The sequence below is a fragment of the Desmodus rotundus genome, chromosome 2, assembly GCF_022682495.2.
Source record: "Desmodus rotundus isolate HL8 chromosome 2, HLdesRot8A.1, whole genome shotgun sequence".
Classification (NCBI taxonomy): domain Eukaryota; kingdom Metazoa; phylum Chordata; class Mammalia; order Chiroptera; family Phyllostomidae; genus Desmodus; species Desmodus rotundus.
Window position 1 is genome coordinate 87224338 of NC_071388.1, and position 20241 is coordinate 87244578.

General features: G+C 39.0%; 1 protein-coding gene across 1 annotated transcript in view; it reads right to left on the reverse strand.

The window, feature by feature from the left end:
* The window catches only part of GUCA1C (guanylate cyclase activator 1C), a 36385-nt gene extending 17622 nt beyond the window's left edge, over positions 1-18763 (reverse strand). The window contains 2 exon segments of the mRNA XM_071220771.1: positions 16371-16573; positions 18730-18763. Of these exon segments, the coding sequence (XP_071076872.1) occupies positions 16371-16573; positions 18730-18763 (237 nt within the window).
* Positions 18764-20241: the final 1478 nt, after the last annotated feature.

A 20241-nucleotide genomic window follows, 5' to 3' on the forward strand; every position in this document is an offset into this window, starting at 1 on the left:
AAATTATATATTAGAAAAGAAGACAAAGAAATATTTAAAAATCATCTCAGTTTTACCTCTGTAGTAAATCACATATATAAAAAGAAGATAACAAAAATCATCTTATTATATCTGGGTATTAGAGTTTTACATTTTACAATTTAGGCAACTTCACCCCATCAATAACTTTAGTACTTCTTCTGCAATAAGACTTCTGCTACCAGGTTGGAGTCTCGTTGAATGAGTCTCCTACAGGAAGTTTGCTCAAGTGCACAAAATGTGAAACGGTTTTACCTTTTCTCCATTTGCCTTTCCTATTGTTTGTTACCACCACCTTATTAATCGCTAGCAGAGCTACGGCTGAGATGAGGGAAATACGTTTTTACGGAGTTGAAATTTATTTGAGATGACATCGAGACATCGTATCTCCAGATTTGGCAGGACATGACCATTATTTTCGGAAACAGGACTGGCAGGTGCAGAGGATGTAACCTGGGTGGACAGTATCCAACCACGGGCACATCTGCTCCCAGGTCGCTCCCCTCCCCGTGTCTCTAGAGCTGACCAATCAATACGACTGTTTCCTGGGTACTTACTGTGCTTGTTTACCAAAGGGTCACAGAAGCATCCTCCCTGCAGAGACTGAGCTGGCTTGTTTTAAAGTTCATCCTCCAAGGTTCCCATAAACACCTGATATTTCATGGTGGTTTGTTTCATTTTAAAAGTTCTGCATCAGTGATCACAGTTTTCAGTGTCACCTGCGTGATGAATGGCAACAGGCTAGACAGAGCACTGCTGCCTTTGGAACTTTTGGATTTATGACTAGGCACAGTGGGTGGGTGGCCCTCGCACCTTCCAATCCAGGCTCTGAAAGTCCTTGGCAAACCCTCCCAGGAGATGAACATAAATGTTTGTATTTTATGGTTTCAAAATAGACAACCTGCTTAATCTACAGCCAAAGTTAATTATGGGTAAGGAAACCTTTCACTTGGAAAAGTGTAGCCTCTTCAAAAGCACCAGAAAGCAAACCATTTCCTGTTTTCATGTCAGCATTTTGTTATGTAGTCAAGCAAATTACTCCTTATGATACACAGCCAACTCTTCTTTCCAATAATCTTTCTGTTAAGATTTTGTAAAAATTTCCATTAGTGAGAGGACTCCAGTGAATATGATTTAATAGCTTGTGTAGGTGGTGGAAAGGGGGTTAGGTAAATGCTTATCTTGTAAATCAAAACAATTAATGATTGTGTTTAGTAATCTACAGATTTCAAGGGTGGGAGTGGGGGCTGAGTCACAGAGACAGTGAGGTGGCTCAGCAAATGTGACGAGGAAGGATGCAACGGAGACTGCCCCCAAGCTCATCTGTGGGGCAGTGCAAGTGAACACTGGAATGTTTCTAGTTCTGTAGTTGAGCTCCAGGAGTCCCAGGGCCCACAAACTGTCTGGGGATATCACGGCGCGGCTCATAAACACCCTGCATTAGAATCATGTGCAGACAATGAAACATGCAGATTCCTAAACCCCAACACCTAAAAACAGTGTCAAAACTCCTTGGGATGGGGGTCTAAGAGTTTGTACTTTTCAGTGCTCCCCAGGTGAGTCTTATGTATGCCAAGACTTGGAAACCATGGACCTCAGCTGTTTTTCTTATAGCTGTCATTCTTTGCAGGCAGGGCAATCATCTGGCCTTCTCTCCATGTGGCTATTGTAACTGTGACTGACTTTTACATGAAGTTATGTAACATTATAAGACTAATTAGAAAAAATATGACCCACATGGTTCAGTCACAGATTACTGACATAGTCATACAAATGCAGTCCAGCAATCAAAAATTAACTTCAAAATAACAGCAAGTCTTTACTATCATATCTGGAACAAACATGAGTTGCACAAAATTTATGGATTTCTTCCCAACACCCCCTCCCTGTCCCGTCTGCTCTTTCACATACCCCCTGCTCCTCAGTCTTCACCAATCACCATTGCCCTGTTCCTTCACTGCCAGCCTAGATGAGAACATTTCACCCTCTCACTCCACCAATTTTCCTTAAAATTCTGGATCACAGAATCCCAAAAAGCCAGTTTGGCAATGGCTGGATCCTCTTTAGAGGTTGAGGGAAGGTTGCCCATTGGGCACACACAAAGCTATTCCAGTGAGCCTCAGGAAAGAAGAGTTTGGGAGAATGCACACAAAATAACTTTAATTCCAACATGTTTGTAGATTCATACATTATGTTCTGAGGATGGAGTGGTTTATAGGAAGAGTTAAAATGAGGGTCAAAACATGGAATCATTATAGTTTCTCAGGCTCCTTAGGGAGTTTGGGTCCATTAATATAAGTCATTTAATAGAAAGGGTTTAAAACAAGGAAAGAGAAAAAAATATATCTGGAGACTTCAAATTTAAGCTTCTCATGGGTGTTCTCTAAAACCTGTGAAAATGATAAAACATGCTTTTTACATCTATAAAGACAGTATAAAAATAAAAACATAAGTTTTTTGCTTTCCACCATTAAGGAGATAAAACTTTAGAAGTCTAAAATAATAAAACTGAGGAAAACAAGGCACAAAACTGAGGAAAACAGGCTCCTGTAGCGCTGCCGTCCAGCAGAAAATCCATAGGTGACATTTGTGGCCTCCGGGCAATGTTCACCACCTGCCACAAATCAGGTATTTTCGGGACATTTTAAATTTGAAATGCAGGTAGAAAGTTGAATTATAAAGCTTGCATGCACATGAAAATAACTGTTTGATTATTTATTACTAAAGAGCTACTGTTTATATTTTAAAAAGGGAATAAAGCCCATGTTCCAGGCACCATGCTGTCACGTTTCACGCATTATCTGCAATTCTTACAGCAGCCTTACAGGTGGCCTTATTATTCTTATTTTACAGAAGAGAGAACTGATTGCCAGAGAAGTTAAATAAACTAGTTAATGTAACAGAACTAGGGAAAATCCAGGATTTAAACCCAGTCAGCCTTATCCTAAGGCTTTTGTTATTCGTACCACCCAATATTGTCCCCAAACTCGTTACAATTGAATTGTCTTTCTGGAAGAGGTGCCATAGACTCGAGTAGATGGGACATGTTCAATGCAGCCTGTTGTTCTGGATTCCTATGTGTGAATCATTTGGTAACACAGCTGCATAAAGTAAAGTAACTTTGAATGTCTGAGTGTTGGAGCTTGTGCTGCCTCCATATCTGATGCAGCCCAAGCAGAGCTGGCCTGTCTGCTCTAAGCTGCTTAGCCTCAGGGAGACTTGTGAGCACAAAGGGCTCTCGGCTACCACTTCCAGGCCCCACCTCACCCGCCCCTCAGAGCTTTCTGGCACAGCGGGAAGCACGATTTTCATTCTCCCCTTGCCCTCTGCTGCTCCCTGGTGTCTCTGGTGAACATTTCTTCCATCCATTTTGAAATCCTTAGCTCCTCTTCCACCCCACAGACAACAGTCTCTTCCTGCCTACAGTTTTCCCAGGAAATTTACCCACCTGCCCCTCTGGGACCTGAAGAATACACAAAGGTCCTGCTTTTGCTGATCCTGTTTTCTGTCTTCACCCATGCTCTTGGCTAGGAATCTGAGCCCTCCTTTGCTGTGCAGCTGGTTCTTGCTTCAGTTCAGCATTTTCCCACCTTCAGGGCCTCACGCCTACATTATGGCCCTGAGAAATCCCTCCATTTCCCCAACCCTGTAAAATCCCTGGGTAAAATCTCACTACAGATATCACCCAATATATCCAATGTGCTCTGCCCTCACTCTCTCTGAGCTTGCCTGAGTGACCCCAAGAAACAGAGATCTGCTTTGGGGTTTTGTCCAATGAATTTATAAATTGGGTAATGTCACTAGGGTAACTTGGTTTCTCATTTCATTGATTCATGTCATACGATTTAGGTCTGGAAACATCCTTTCATTTGGCAGATGAGAAATAGACTGGATTATTAATGGTAACAATTACAATTTTTATGGTGACAGTGACAACTGTTGGTGTTAAGGTAGTACTTGCTGTACGTATGTGCGAGGCACTGGACTTCATACCCATGAGCTCATTTAGACCTAGCGAGACCCTGCACAGTACTGACCAAGAACCACACCATACGGGGCCCGTGACACTGAGACCACAGAAATAGAGAGGATCATTATAGCAACTAGTGACAAAACCTGATTTGTTCTAGTGTGCCCTCTTATTCGGGAAACAAACAATTCAAATCTAATGAAAATCCACGAAACTATAGTCCAAATGAACACCATTTTCCCCCACAGCATTAACTTTCTGCAAACATCATCTGTGAAAAATTCATGAATTGTCCAGCACCTAACCTGAAGACATTTAGATATTTCGTTTTTTTTTCACATGTAACACTTTTCATTGACATTTTACCAGCTGTGGTAGATTGGTAGCAACATAATAAATGAAATGTCTGTTTGAAATGGTTACTCAGATGGTCAGAAGTAAGGAAACCCAGAGAGCTGGTGTAAGCACATTATAGGATTGATCAACAATTGTTGGTGATATTTAATTTGCATTTTAGGAACTGCAATAAAAGTAGGTAATGTAAGGGCCACCTCTATCATGAAAAACATGTGAATACTTTTTAAGTATTTTTGTAAATTTTAAAAATCTGTAAGGGAAATGTTATGTTCAGCATATATGACCTAGCCCATTCACCTATAGGGACTTATAACAGCAATGAACACAGACTCTCTATCAGCCACGAATTGCTGGATCCTGAGGAGAGACCCCCCTCTGTGAGATGAGAAATTTACTCTGGCTTGGTAAATTGGTTCTCTACTGTGATCTTATGCAGATCAGACACAGCTGTTTCTTGACTTAACCATGACTGTACAAAATCAAGGCTTCTGGGATATAATATTTACCAAACAAGCCCTTGGTCATTAATATGTTTCCTGTATATATCAGGAAGCCCTGACCATCTGCCCCCAGAATGTAGCCAGCTTGGCAGCTATCCGACCCATTGTGAACTAGAAGCCAGTCTCATGTGCTTTTGTGGGAGCAAGACCTTGTCTGAGCTTGATCATTTCTGAATGGGCTAATTATGGAAGACCCACCCAGGACTGTAACAATGGCAGCCTTTTGCAATGAACTTCCTCAGGTGGGCAATGCAGGTTTCCTCTTATGAATACCAGTACCCCTACACTGACATTGCAACAGATAAAATAAAATCTAACCTCCCCCTAATTCAAGCAACCTATCTCTTAAGGGTGTTGCATTTTCCATGAAAGAGCCCAGGTCCTTGTTCTTTAATGAATAGAAGAGGTGAACAGAGGATGTAGAAAATGGCAGAATAGATAGTGAAATACATATACAAGTAATATACCATGTATTACTTGCTTCAAGGCCATGTTCCTTTACTATGAGTATAAATAAAAAGAGTGGGAGGAACTGCATCTGGATTTTACAGTTTTGGACCCAGAATCCCCTTTTTATATGTATCCATAGTACACAGCTCTTTGGTGGCAGAAATGGGCCGGGAACCCATTTTCCGGCCACCTTGACTATAGTCTTTCTCGTGTGGCAGCAGTGTCCATATCTGGGTGCACATTCCAACCAGCTGGCAGCTTAAAACAAACAAAACAAAATACCGCTTTGATTCAATTGGACTGAGGTGGAGACCCAGCCATTGGTATTTTTAATAATGCCTCCAGGTGCTTCTAATATGTAGCCAGAATTGAGAAGCACAATTCCAACAGATTTTGTTAAAATATATGAGTTACAACAGCTAAAGTTTAAATGAATGTCAGCAAGCACAGCTGAAGTCTTAACGAGTAAAATTCTGTGAAAGGCTCAGCCAAATGGCAATAATTGATAATATAATATGAAAATGTTTGGTAAATTTTAAAGTGCTAAACAAATACGAGATGTTTTATTATCACCAAGAAATGCTTCCTGAGAGCGTCTATGCTGGCAGTGGTGAAGTTAGTAGCCTTGGTCTTTACCCTTAAGAGATTGCAACCTAATGGTTTACAATCCAAGAGATGGTCATTTGTTTCCAGTAAATGTGCCTGAAGAGTAGCAGCAGTAATTGTGGTCACCGTGTAGGTCAGACAGTCCAATACTGCCTTAGATGCAGCCAGGGGATTCAAGAACAACAGTCATTACGATGCAAGTTAAAAGCCATGTTGCCTACTCCAACTTTTTTTTCCCAAGAAACTTCTTTTAATTAAATGTTAAGAAATATCAAAGGGTGAAAAACAGAATCAATGTTAGAGCTCTCAAAGGGTGACAAGTTTGTTCTTTTTTCTTTAAAGATTTTTAAATTTATTTTTAGTCAGAGGGTAAGGGAAGGAGAAAGAGAGAGAAACAACAATGTGTGGTTGCCTCCCGCACACCCCCTACTACGGACCTAATCCACAACACAGGCACACGCCCTGCCTGGGAATCGAACTGGCGACCTTTTGGTGGCATTCAATCCACTGAGCCACACCAGCCAGGGCCAGTTTGTTCATCTTAAGGCAACAGAAGTTAAAAAATAAAATATACAAAATTCAAGCTCATCAACTTATTTGTAATGAAAAACCAAAATATAAAAAGAAGTGGAGAAGGTATTCATGAAAAATACTGCAAAGGGTCACTACATATATAACAAAAACTTCACATGAATTAAGAAAAGAATTCCAATCCATAAACCAGTAAAAGGCAAACAGAAATGAGTTTCTCTTCAAATCACATAAATCTGTGCCTGTTCCAATTTTTAAGGGCTCTGACACAAAGAGAAGCCAAGGAACCAGATAACCAAAGACCACTTGTGAATTTCAAGTAGAGCTGGAGCTCCCATGCAGATACCCTAGTTACATCAAGAAGACAGTCAAAACTCTAAAATGATTTCCATTGAATTAATTTCATTCTGAGATGAGCAACCATTTCAAGGGACCAATTGCCTCAAAGGGCACAAATGAATGTCTAAGGCATGCAGATCAATTAAAGATGAGAAATGGCACGAAGGCAACTCCTGCCCCTGTAGAACACTTTTCCATTTGGAAATATAATTTGAACTTGATAAAAAGTAGAGTTACTCTTCACTGTTCTGAAATTTGTGGGGGCTGAGGTCAGAGCTATCTGCATTTTACAGATAAACATACTGTCCCTTTGTGGACTGTATTGCACATTTTTTCAAAGTTTACTCCTCCATTATTTTGTTACATGAGCTCAGTGAAATGTAGGCAGGCTAGGTCTTGCCTGGGTTCTAGAAGTGAAGACTTTAACATGAATATGTGATGAGCATTGTCCAAGATTATACACAGCAACAGGTCAGAACTGGGACAGGAGCCTGGCCATCCTACTCTTCCTCAGGTGCCACCTTCACCGTGTCCATGAGGACAAGAGATTCACCAAAGGGCCCATCTAAAAATAGCAAGGGCTCATGATTCATTACAGCTCTGATTTGATTTGTGAACATATTTATAGGTAAACTATCATACATACTATAGTAATCATGTGTGAAATCCCATGGTTTACCACTTACCTTCACTTTTCTTTTTGTATCAGTAATTCACTCACCATTCCCTCACTCTTGATTCCCAGGAGTTGTTTGAGGCTGCTAATTTAAATAATCTGGAAATTTGCTTTGGCTGTTTTGTTTCATCCTAGTGTTTAGATGTATTGGGTTGTTCAAAAGTCTGTATGGTTTCTTCCATAAAATAAAAGACACATTTTTCACTTTCACCAACGTTATTGATGTGGATATTTTGAGTATGTCGGCTATCTCCCAAGTGGTAGAACATTGAGTATTTTTCCCATTACTATTTAGTTCCTTTATACCTCCATCCCCACTGCAATCACCTCACTGTTGTCCATGTCCAAGAGTCCTTTGCCCTTTTTGCTCAGTCCCCCACCCTCTAAGTTTCCCTCCCCATAACTGTCAGCCTGACTCTCTATAAGCCTCTCTCAATTTCACTTGTTAGTTCAGTTTGTTCATTAGATTCCACATATGAGTGAAATTATATGGTATTTTTCTTTCTCTGACTGGTTTATTTCACTTAGCAAAATATTCTTCAGGTCCATTCATACTGTTGCAAACAGCAAAATTTTCTTCTTTTTTTATACCCAAATAGTATTCTATTGTGTAAATGTCCCATAGTTGTTTTATCCACTTCTCTACTGATGAACAGTTGGGCTGCTTCCATATCTTGGTGATTGTACGTAACGCTACCATGAACATGGGAGTGCTAATTTTCTTTCAAATTAGTGTTTTGGGTTCCTTTGGATACATGGGGTCTGTCAGAAAAAAGTCCAGCCATTGTTAATACATGGAGAACAGTTTGTGTGACATCGATGTAAGCTGGCAGCCAAGGAGAGTGGACTGGAATGCTCACGAGTAAACAATGATGATTTCACTGTACTAGTCAGTGGGGGTGGTAGATGCCATTGAGTGAGCATGTATAGTGTGTGGCCATCCATTCAAAATGATTGAGCTAGTAGACCAACTAATCTGCATCAAATTTTGCATTAAGCTTGAACAACCTTTCATGGAAACTACTCAAATGATTCAGAAGGCTGTAGCTATGGGCAACTGGCGATGGGCAGCTTCATCACAACAACATTCCCACTCATGTATCACATCTTGTACAGAGTTTTTTGACAAAACCTCAAATCACCCATGTGGCTCAGCTTCTTGACAGTCCAGATTTGGTGCTGAGTGGCTTCTGGCTCTTCCCAAAATTAAAATCACTTTTGAGAGAGAACAGATTTTGGACCATCAGTGAGATTCAGGAAAATACAACAGGGCAGCTGATGGTGATTGAGAGAACTATGTGAGGTCCCAAAGTGCCTACTTTGAAGGGGATTGAGGCATCATTGTTCTATGTACAATGTTTTTTGTATCTTCTTTAATAAATATCTCTATTTTACACATTACATGGATGGATACTTTCTGGGCACACCTCATATTCCCAGAAGTGAGATCACTGGGTCAAAAGGAAGATCCACTTTTAATTGTTTGAAATATCCCCATACTGCTTTCCACATGGGCTGCACCAATCTGCATTCCCACCAACAGTACAAAAGAGTTCCCCTTTCTCCACATCCTCACCAGCCCTTGTTGTTTGTTGATTTATTGATGATAGCCATTCTGAAGTAGATGAGAAGTGATGCTGTCTCAACAAATTCAGTGTGGACAGATGCTCCTCTGACGTCTATTAATACCTTGGCCTTATGACCCAGCAACTCCACTTCTGGGATTATATCTGAAGAAACCCAAAACACTAATCCCAGAGAATATATGCACCCCTATGTTCACTGCAGAATTATTTACAATAGCCATTTGGAAACAGCCCATGTGCACATCAGTACATGAGTGGATAAAAAAGCTGTGGTGCATTTACACAATGGAATACTACTGCACAATAAAAAAAGAGGGAGATCTTACCTTTTGTGACAGCTGAGATGGACCTAGACAGTATTATGCTAAGTGAAAAAAGCCAGTCATAGAAAAACAAATACCATGTGATTTCACTTATATGTGGAATCTGATGAACAAAATTAACAAATAAACAAAATAGAAACAGACTCATAGACATAGAGAACAGACTGACAGCTGTTAGAGGGCCTGGGGATTGGGCGGCTGGGTGAAAAAGGTTAAGGGATTAAGCCAAAAAAAAACCCCTCATAGACACAGACAACCGTATGGTGATGAGCAGAGGGAAAAGGGGGTAGGAATAGGTAGAAGAGGTAAGGGGGAACACATGGTGACAGAAGGAGACCTGACTTTGAGTGGTGAATGTGAAATATCGTATACAGATGATGTGTTATAGAATTGCACACTTGAAACATATATAACTATTAACCAATGATGCCCTGACAAAATACAACTTTTTAAATAATAAATAAATTTTAAAATTTCCCTTGAGATAATCACTCCAATTTTGCACTAGTAAGAATTTTAAAGACATAGTGGACATTATTGGTATAAATATTAGACAAAAATGGAGGGAGAGAGAGAGGAATGGAAAGGAAAAAGTGTGTGTGTGTGTGTATATATACATATATATATATATGAATAGTATATATATGAATCATATATACATATGAATACTAAAATTATCACTTCTATTTTATTTAATTACTCAGTAAATATCCGTTCAACTCCTCCTATATGCCATCATCCTAGGTGCCTGGTCTGGGGAAGCATTAGGGGTTTGAAGGGGAATGATGAATTTTTTATTCTTCATTATTTCTTCACTGCTGTACACCATGAGGATAAATTTATGCACCACTTGCTCTTAATAAAAAGAAAGGACAGATGAGAAGAGCATAACTGAAGATCTAGTTGAAGAGAACAGTGTGGCTGGAGTGCAAAGAGTGCAGAATGAAGAGCCATGCTGTGTCCTGGACTTCAGCAGAGTCGAAGGAAGTTCAATTCCATGTACTCTGTATGTATAGAGTTCAGAGTGCAGGTTCATGCCTAGCACAGAAAGTAGTTTCCAAGGAACTGGGCATCTTGCATCAATCTCCAGGTGAAGTATGTGGATGCTTAGATGAGAATAGTGCAGCACCTGTCCACTTTCACTGCATTTTAGGAACCAATAACCAGAAACAACATGGAAATCAGCAGATGTTACCTGGGCTTCCCTGCCAACCCCATAGACTTAGTTGTTAAAAATTTCCCAGCACACCAGTGTTTTTCCTCTATACTCTCACAACTCTCAGTTAATTTAAAAGTCAAGAGTTTCATTTTAAGGACTCTGGTAAATTTTGTTCTCTGCTTTGCACATTGGTATACCAAGATCATTGACTTCCTTATTTTACATGCCTTGTTGTGATCAGCTGACATCTTCTGAACATAATGGACAACCCATAAAAAATGAGACAACCAATAATTATGTGCTTATGATGCATTCTTGCCAAACAAATGAATTTGAATATATATACGCTTCTATAGCTGAATACCAGTTTACAGGTAATATGAAGAATAGAAAGCCAGTTAATGACACAACAATGCAGGATATTGTACAGAACCAATGACTCACTTTCCTTAGCAAATCAATGGCAAAAATGGAGGTAGGGAGCTTAGGGATCTATTATACAGTAGAAGAAAATAGACTCAAGAGCCATAATCATCAATTTCCATGTATTGGGGATATGAACTTTGTTGGGACCCATATACAAACCAAAACAATGAAAAAATATGCTTGAGACAACCAGAAAAATTTCTCCATAGACTATTACATGACATTGGAAATTATTGTCACCTTCTGAAGGGGAATGTAGTCAATAATATTATAGTAAGTTTGCATGGTGACAGATGATTGCTAGAGTTAGTATGGCGATAACACTGTAAGCTATATAAATGTCAAATCACTATATTGTACACCTGAAACTAATATAATGTTGTATACCAATTATACTAAAATAAAAAATTGTATTTCCAAAATTGAAAAAAGGAATTACTGTCACCTTTGTTATATATGATGATGGCATAGTAGTTATGTTTTTAAAAGTGTCCTTATTATATGAATAATAAAGTACTTGCAGGTGAAATCATGTTTGTGTGGTTTTTTCCTTATAAAAAAATTTCAGAAAAAAATGTAAGAAGACAGATGGAGCAAAAGTGACAAAATTTGGATAATTTTTGAAGATGGATGATGAATTGATGGGAGTTATTCTAATTTTGTATATGTATAAAATTTTCATAATAAAAAATTTAAAGTTGCTTCATTTAAATTTTAATAGTTTTTCTTGCATTTGGCCTTAATCTTTCTCAAATGCACCATTAGATTGGTTAATATCAATTAATAAATTAGTATTGTTTTGAAATCCTCAAACAGCGTAGATAATCCATTAATGTCATTTTTTTCTGGTCTTCCCTGAGTCCCCTTCCTTCTTTTCCATCTGGATTAGCAGCATGTTGGGCTTTCTGCATGGTATTTGGTCTGGACTGTCCTTCTCCATGATCCTGGAGTGCCCATATCTGTTTTCCTATGCTGGATTCCCTGTCTCCCTCTTTGTTGATAGAGTCACTCATTTTACTGGAGAACATGCTCCAGCAGCTTCCTAAGAAAGAAAATATAAGAAGTGTGAAGTAAATTTTTCAGTCCTCAAATGTCTTTTTTCTCTCTCACATTGGATTTGGCTTGATACTTTTCCTCTTGGAATTTTGGGAGCACTTCTCCATGTATCTGTACTTCTAGCCTCCTGTACAGGTGTTAAGGAGTTCAAGGTTATCTTGATTTTCATTTTCTCCCTTTTTTAAAGATACTAGAATCTTCTCTTTATCCCTGTTGTTAAAAATGTCTCATCATATGCTGTAAGGTTCATTCTTTTCTATTTATTGTGCTGGGCCCTTGTGTCTCACAGGGACATTTTTCTGGTTTGATTTGTTATAATCTTACATTTTCTCTGGGATCTTTTTCTGTGAGTCTTATTCATAGGATATTATTAGACTTATTAACCCCAATTTAAGAAATTTATTTGGAGAAATTCTACGTGGAAGTAAACAGGAAGAAAATCAGGAAATGTTAGGGGAGATGTCAGACAAGAATGCTACCCTGACCACTGCGTAGAAGAAAGCGAGGAATGGTTGGGCAGAAGTGTCCTAGACTCTCCTTAAACCTACTGCTATGGACAAAACCTGAAGGGAATCCTTGAGTCAAAGTCAGCTGACATAGGAGTCCCCTGTCTTTTAGGAATGAACTGGCCTTATTATTTCTGCTGCACTCATTCATTGGTGGTAATCTAAACCCAGGCATGGACGCGACACAAGCACAGTGATGGATCTCAAAGTGATGCACCTGAGGCCACGGTCAATTAACAGCCTTCCCTGCTGTTCAGAGGGGCCAACATCATGTCCACTACCATAATTACATTTTACAATCATGTGATGTTGAATGCATTTGCCTGTGTGCTGTGCCTGAAACAGTGTCATGGACATTATAAGCACTCCAAAATCATTAACTACATTTACTGAGTGTCAAGGAGAAGCCTGAAAGGGTCGGGGGTTAGCCAATGGAATTGACATAAACTTTATACTCTAAACTTCAGAAACTATTTACGTTTACTTCATGCACTATTCAAATAATTTTGGTCAACATGAGTACAAGCCAAACCCAGGTTAGAAATGGCAGAATAAAAAGAGGTTAGAAGCTTATAGTACTATGACAATGAGAAAGTTGGGAAGTGTGCATTTGATAGCAGGGAAAAAGAAAAACAATAAAAATAAAACACAATAAAAGCACATATTTTTAGAATTTTTAACATTAGGAAACTTAGCCCCAGCAAATTCAGTAGGCGTGGGTGCTTCATGGTACCATAAATGTGACCACCAATGTTCATAATAATGAGCACTATCAAGAAAATATTTTTCCAGAACTTTGAGGAGGCAGTAAAGTATGAAATACATTTTAGAATGATTTCTGTCCACAGTAGTTAAAACTACAGAGGAACTTCACAGAAAGAGTAAATCCTTCAGGATTCTGGACAGCTGACAGCTTTATTGATCTAATTAAGTATATGGCTTTTTTTTTTCCTGTGCATAATTGCATATCATTTTAACAGTCACTTGTTAGTGAACAATCATTAGCCTTCTCATTTTATGACCTGATTTTTATGTCACAATCCCCATACCTTTCATGGCATTTGTTTGTCATCGCTGCCTAGGTGGACTTGCTTCCTAAGCAAACATCAAATCTCTCTGATAAATCATGAACACAGGCAGAGCTGCGAAGTCACTTAAATTAAGCTCCTGAGAAGGGCTTGGCCGTTGCATAACTGTCACTGAGAGGATTCTCACTCCAATGGCACATGCCACAGGCTACCTGTTTGGACATCGCCTGGCCCTGCCTCCCAGACAGCTGGCTTCATTTTGACAGCACTTCCTTGTTCCTTCCCAGCACTGCTCTCCATGTGCTCCTGCTTGAGCACACGAACCACGGACTTGTTGGTGCTTTCACAAATGTTGAGCTAACAACAAAATCGCTGTTTTGAAATATGACATCGACTCTTTTGGAGAATAATTAAACTCGATGGCAGCTCATCTTCTAACCTCTCAGGATACTGTCAGAGCCTGAGAAGCTGTTGTCTAGGACAACAGGCTTCTCCTGTGAAACTGGGCTGCTTACAGGAGGCACGGTGGGGCAGCAGCAGCCACACGAAGAGTGAAACAGGGAATGACAGTGAGAGACAGGGAGAGAGACAGAGGGAGAAAGAGAACGCCATGAGAGACACTCTCATAGGTAAAGACAAAGAGAGCAACACACAACATGCACATACAGTATCCTGTCTTAGTCACTTCCAGCTGCTATAACAAAAATACCATAGACTGAGCAGTTTAAACACTAGTTTTTTAGGCTGGGAAGTCCAAGATCAAGGAATAGGTAGATTCCCTGTCTGGTGAGGGCCCACGGCTTGGTTCATTGACAACTGGCACCCCACTGTGTCTTCACATGGGGATAGGGTAAGAAAACTCTCTCGGGTCTCCCTATAAGAGCACTAATCCCGTTCATGAGGACTCTGCCTTCATAACCTAATCACCTCCTAAAGACTCCGCCTCCAAATACAATCACATTGGGGTTTAGATTTGAATATTAGAATTTGGTGTGACACTTTCAGTCTGTAGCATGACCAGAACATAATTCAGAATTAAGAACAGAAGCAGAATCTTTCTCATTTTCTGATATCTAAGTTCTATAGGGCCTGAGTGATGTGGATCCCGGCCCGCGGGATCTGTGTGTTGTGGCTGAGACAAGACAAATTCACATGGACTATTGAGTCCTGTGGAGGAAAAGGGATGGCGCTGCCACTCTCTCAAGAGGAGAGCTGCCGACCCTTGCCTTGACAGGCTATTATTGCTTTTCTGGGCCCATTACATTGAGGATGATCCTTACTTACTATGCACAGGTTCACTTTAGGCGGTTACAGAAAACAAAGGAGAGGGTGTTGCTAACTACATAAAAGAGGAAGGATATTTGCAAATGTAAAGGGAAAACTGGTTGAACTGGTTATACCCGTCCTTGGAAGGTTTAGCATAGATTTTAGGAAGTTACTTTAAAGATATGCAGTAAACATTTGCTGCCTGAATTCAGGGTGGGGGAGTTTTAGCAAAAGCAAGCCTCATAGCAGCCTAGGTACAATTCAGGCCTGATTCCCTATGGGAGATCCTATCCGTGGGTGTGGGTCCTGTGTGCTGGACCTTGCTCCCCACTGGCCTTTCTGAGTGGGAGCTGGGCCCACGCCACATAGAACGGTCTCCTATACCTGAGCTATGTTTACTTGAAACTACACTAAGTAGAATTTATGACGAAAACACAGAAATGCTACACGGGCAGTGCGTAATTCATGTTTAATAACAAAGAACAAAAAATAATAATGTCCTGAAAGAAATTTGTTCCTCAGGTTGCTTCAAGGATTAAAATAGCCATTAATTTTGCACAGGTTTAATTTTCCCCAGTTCTTAGCTATTAACTCCTTTTAAATCATCTGCTCTCTGTCTTTGGAAAAGAGCTCAAAGGGCCGTGCTAGATTCCATATATCCTAAGGGACAGCAGTTGTTTTAATTATATTAAATTTATTGTCCCTTTTTTTCCTCTATTACCATGCATGGCTTTTCAATGCCATCTGTTTTGCTATGAGTGTTATTCCCCCCTTGCCTTTTACCCTGGAGGGCATCAGCACCTTTTGAAATACACAGATAAAATACAGGTAAAATAACTGAAATGCACAAGGAAAAACAGGCTGGAAGAACTTTAGCCTGGAATTTCAGATTACTTTTTTTGTCTTATTTTTTCTATTTCATATTTCTTATCTTTATATTTTTTCGAGACATAAAATTAAATGTGCTACAACTCCTCAAGAATGAGTAAATTTAGGACAATAGTTCAATGATATTGTTTAGAAACTAAAATTTCTCTGAATTTAAGACTGTAAGTAGTTTTGCTTTTTGCTCAAACTAAACTGGTCAGATATGAAGAAAGAAGTATTATGAGGCATTCCAACTTTTGATTTGAGCACGAACAACATGTGGCTAATTTCCACTGATTTTATCTGCCAATCTAGGTGTAATCACACTTTAAAAAGCACATTTCTGTAATATGCTTTCCCATAAAATGTCACCATTGCATTAAATACTTTGAAAACAGTCTTTGTAAATCAATCTGCACTTATTAGATTTGTTTAAATGATAGCATTTGAATTCCATGCCGAGATTTAATTTGGTTTTAAAATAACTCCCTACATGCAGATCATTTCCAAGGGCAGAAAGGCTAGTTCCCAATTATTTTCACGCCGTCAGTGCTCAATGTGTTTAATAACTCACTTCCCTACAAGCTGGGGGTTCTCTGAAGACCTCTCCATTCAGTAGGATGCACACATTTTACTTCAGTTTATTTTACATTTTAAAAAAGGCAAAATGGACAACCATAGCCAAAGGAAAAGGAAAAGTTCTTACCTTATTCATGTCAAAGGTATTATAGACTTGATCAACATGTTGGTTGGCCTTTTGAGTCAGACCATGCAGACCCAAGAGTGTCTTAAATTCATGCAGTGTTTGCAGGCCAGATGGATATTCCATCATAAATTTTCTGTACCACACATAGGTCTCTGTAGCTGGAATTGCTGCCAGGCCATCAGCTCTAGATTTACTATTGCCCACTGGGACCCAGTCGACAGCTTTTTCTCAGGTTGTTTTCATATAGGGTCTGTCCGTATTTAGTCCCTCGCTCTTCACTAAAACTTGAGGCTAACATATGCCCTTAGAAAGCTACTCTAAACCTCTTACAGCTAGAGACTAAATAAGAATAGAAAGCCAGTGAGATTAACTCAACCGTAGTTTTAAGACTAGGTCATTTACTGCTACCTGATGGGATTGTGCTAACTTGCTATTTAGAGACACAGTTTCCTGTGAAGAGCAGAGGCAATAATTTAGAGTGTAATCCTTGCTGTATTGTTAGTGATAAATTCTGCCCGCATTACGGACTGACACAGTGGAGTCTGATGAAAGAACTTGGAGTTACAAGCGGGGGGCCTGAGTTCTAGGCTTTGCCTGCCGCTTATTAACTACACTGTAACATTACTTATGTTCTCCAGTCTGTTTCCACATCCACAAAACAGTAGCAAGAGTATTTGCCTTTTCACACCTAAATACTGGGAAGATAAATTTAGATGAAAACATTTTTTAAAACCATGGGGAAAATGTGCATCCTGAGTATTGTTAAAATAAAAGAAAGTCTATGTATAGGAGAGGGAAATGGTAAGAGATAACTGTTATTGTTTGTAGTAAAAAGAGTTGTAGATGTAATAGGCAGAAAAGTGTGGTTTGTAGATAAAAGAACATATTGGACTGTATTCTCAAGCATTGTTCCTGTTTTTTTCCTAGCTGTTCTCTAGTCTCTCCAGTCTGCATCTACCCATGCCTGCTAGTTCTACTCCACTCCAGTTCACAGCTGATCTAAGGCAATCACAACCGACTTGAGAACTGAGTGAATGGACCTAAGAACTGTATCTATGCCCCAGTAATATAAAGGAATTGTCCACGTGCTCCTCAAGCCATCTCATAACCAGCCAGCTTAGGAGTAAGAAAATTGTATTGTTTCTACTCAGGGTCATTGGGTTCTAAGTGTGCTTGTCTTCTAACCTTACTCCATTTTCCCCCTGATTCCCATACTGACTCAGTTCATAAGTCTGGTCTCTGCCTTTGTCCCCATTCCCTAGTCCTGATTAACTGCTTAAAACCCAGATTCCTCAAGAACTGGAGCCCGTGGGCCCTTAATGGAACTGTCGTGACAGGAAATAGGGATGGTGGGGGTGAATACAATGAATTTTGTTTCAAACACGCCACTGTAGATTTTCAATAAAATATTTTAATTTCACAATTATCATTATATAACAAGTGCTCAATAAGGTCATGGAGATTTGGAACCCATTCGTTTGGTAGCATTACTTACAATCACGAGAGTAGACGAGATAATGAGGACTCAGCCTGGGGACTAATCAGTCAGGAAATATGAAGAATACCCTTTTAGAATCTTCAAAAGCCATCATCTGGGGACTCCCTCTTCAGACTCCTTCTAAATGTCTGCCAGAAGGACGCTCTGAGGCACTGACTTCTTATCACCATTAACAGTTATTAATCGCCAATTTTTAGATTAAAGGAAGGACAGTGCTGATGGAAGAGAAAGGTAATGAAAGTTTTCAAGGGATCAAGACAATCCCTTGTGAAAGAAAAACTTTGGGTAGGGCAAGGATACAAGGGCGTGAGATCCAGAAATCACACTTAAAAAAACCCTGCATAATGATGACTTGTTGATACAGGAAAAACCTTTTACACTATTACAAATAGCATGAGAATTCTTATATTGGATACAATATCGATATCTAAAAGTCAGGAGTTTTGTTATATACCGAACAAGTTATAAGACAAAGAGAAAAAAATGGGAAAAGGCTCTTTATTTACGATAGGTCAAAGCATAAATCTAATTAGTTACAATAAATATAACTATAATGTGCAAGATGTATTTGAAGAAATATTTTTTTCTTTTTTTAAAATTTATTATTTTTTATTGTTATTCAATTACAGTTGTATGCCTTTTCTCCCCTTCCCTCCCCCCCACCCCAGCTGAACCCACCTCCCTCCCCCACCCCCACCATCCCCCCCGATTTTGTCCATGTTTGAAGAAATATTTTAAATGCTAATATAGAGCACCAATGGAAACTTTTCTTTAAATTGTTTTTCAAGTACAGTGGTCTCCATTTTCTCCCCTCCTCTTCCCTCTGTCCTACTTATCCCTTCCTCCCACCCTCCATCCTACCCCCTTTGGCTTTGTCCCTGTGTCCTTTATACATGTTCCTTGACAACCCTGCCCCTATTTTCCCATTATACCTCTCCCCCCGACCCTCTGGTTACTGTCACTTGGTTCTTTATTTCAATGTCTCTGTTTATATTTTGCTTCCTTGTTTGTTTTGTTGACCAGGTTCTGCTTATAGGTGAGATCACTTCACACCGGTCAGAACAGCCATCAAAACAAATCAACGATCAACAAGTGCTGGCGAGGATGTGGAGAAAAGGGAACCCTAGTGCACTGTTGGTGGGAATGCAGACTGGTGCAGCCACTGCAAAAAACAGCATGGAATTTCCTCAGAAAACTAAAAATGGAACTGCCTTTTGACCTGGCAATTCCACTACTGGGATTATACCCTAAGAATCCTGAAACACCAATTCAAAAGAACATATGTACCCCATTGTTCATAGCAGCACAATTTACAGTAGTCATGAAAACTTGAGCATATAGAAAGGCATATTTTGTTTGGTCTTGGGTAGGAAGAAATGATAATAACAAAAGGCAATTCTCTTTACCTTAATCTTGTATCACCACAAACCCAACAAAGTACAAATAAAATTTGAGGGTGAGTGGTGACTAAAAAAGCTAACTCTAAGTTTGAGTGAGAATTAAACATGCAAGGACACACAGGGAAACTCTGAAAAATAAAATTAGTGACTAGCCCTGCCAAAACAATAGGGGCCTGATACCAGAATAGAAGGGACAATCAATGAAAAATGATGAAATGTATGTATTAGAACTCGGTCCAAATATGAATAGGAATTTACAATGCAATAAAGGTGGTTTGCAGATCGGTAGGGGGAAAGATTGAATATTTAATTAATAATTCTGAGACAATATGTGACTACCTGGAAACCACACAAAGTTGGATTTTTAATGTGCTCTTTACACCAAAATAAATTCTAGATGAATCAGAGATTCAACAATGTCATTATTATAAAAATCATTGTAAGAAGATAAAGCAAAATTTCTTTATACTTTTTGCATTGCAAAGTCCTCTCTAACTATTACTACTAAGCCCAGAAGCCATAAACAACAGCAAACTAAAGCAAAATTTTTAAAAATCTTATATGGCTAAAACCACCATAAAACTTTTTAAATAAAAAAAATTATGATAAAATATCTGTCATATGTATAATATAAAAAATATAATTTCCTTCATATGAAAATAATTCCTATAATTCTAGAAAATAATTCTATTGGCTAGTAAGAGAATAGTACCCAATAGAAAATGAACAAAAGCTAAATTTAAAAATTCAAATGGATTTTAAACATTAAAGATTCTCAACCTTATTCATAGGAAATATACATTACAGCTACAAGGTTATACACTTTTTATCTATTTCATCAGCAAGATTAGGGAGATTGATAATTTGCTGGGTAGTAAAGGCCTGAGGAAACATTGATGTGGGAATGTATGTTAATAAAATTTTTATGAACTACTATAGGCAATATCTATTAATAATAAAATGTACATACCCT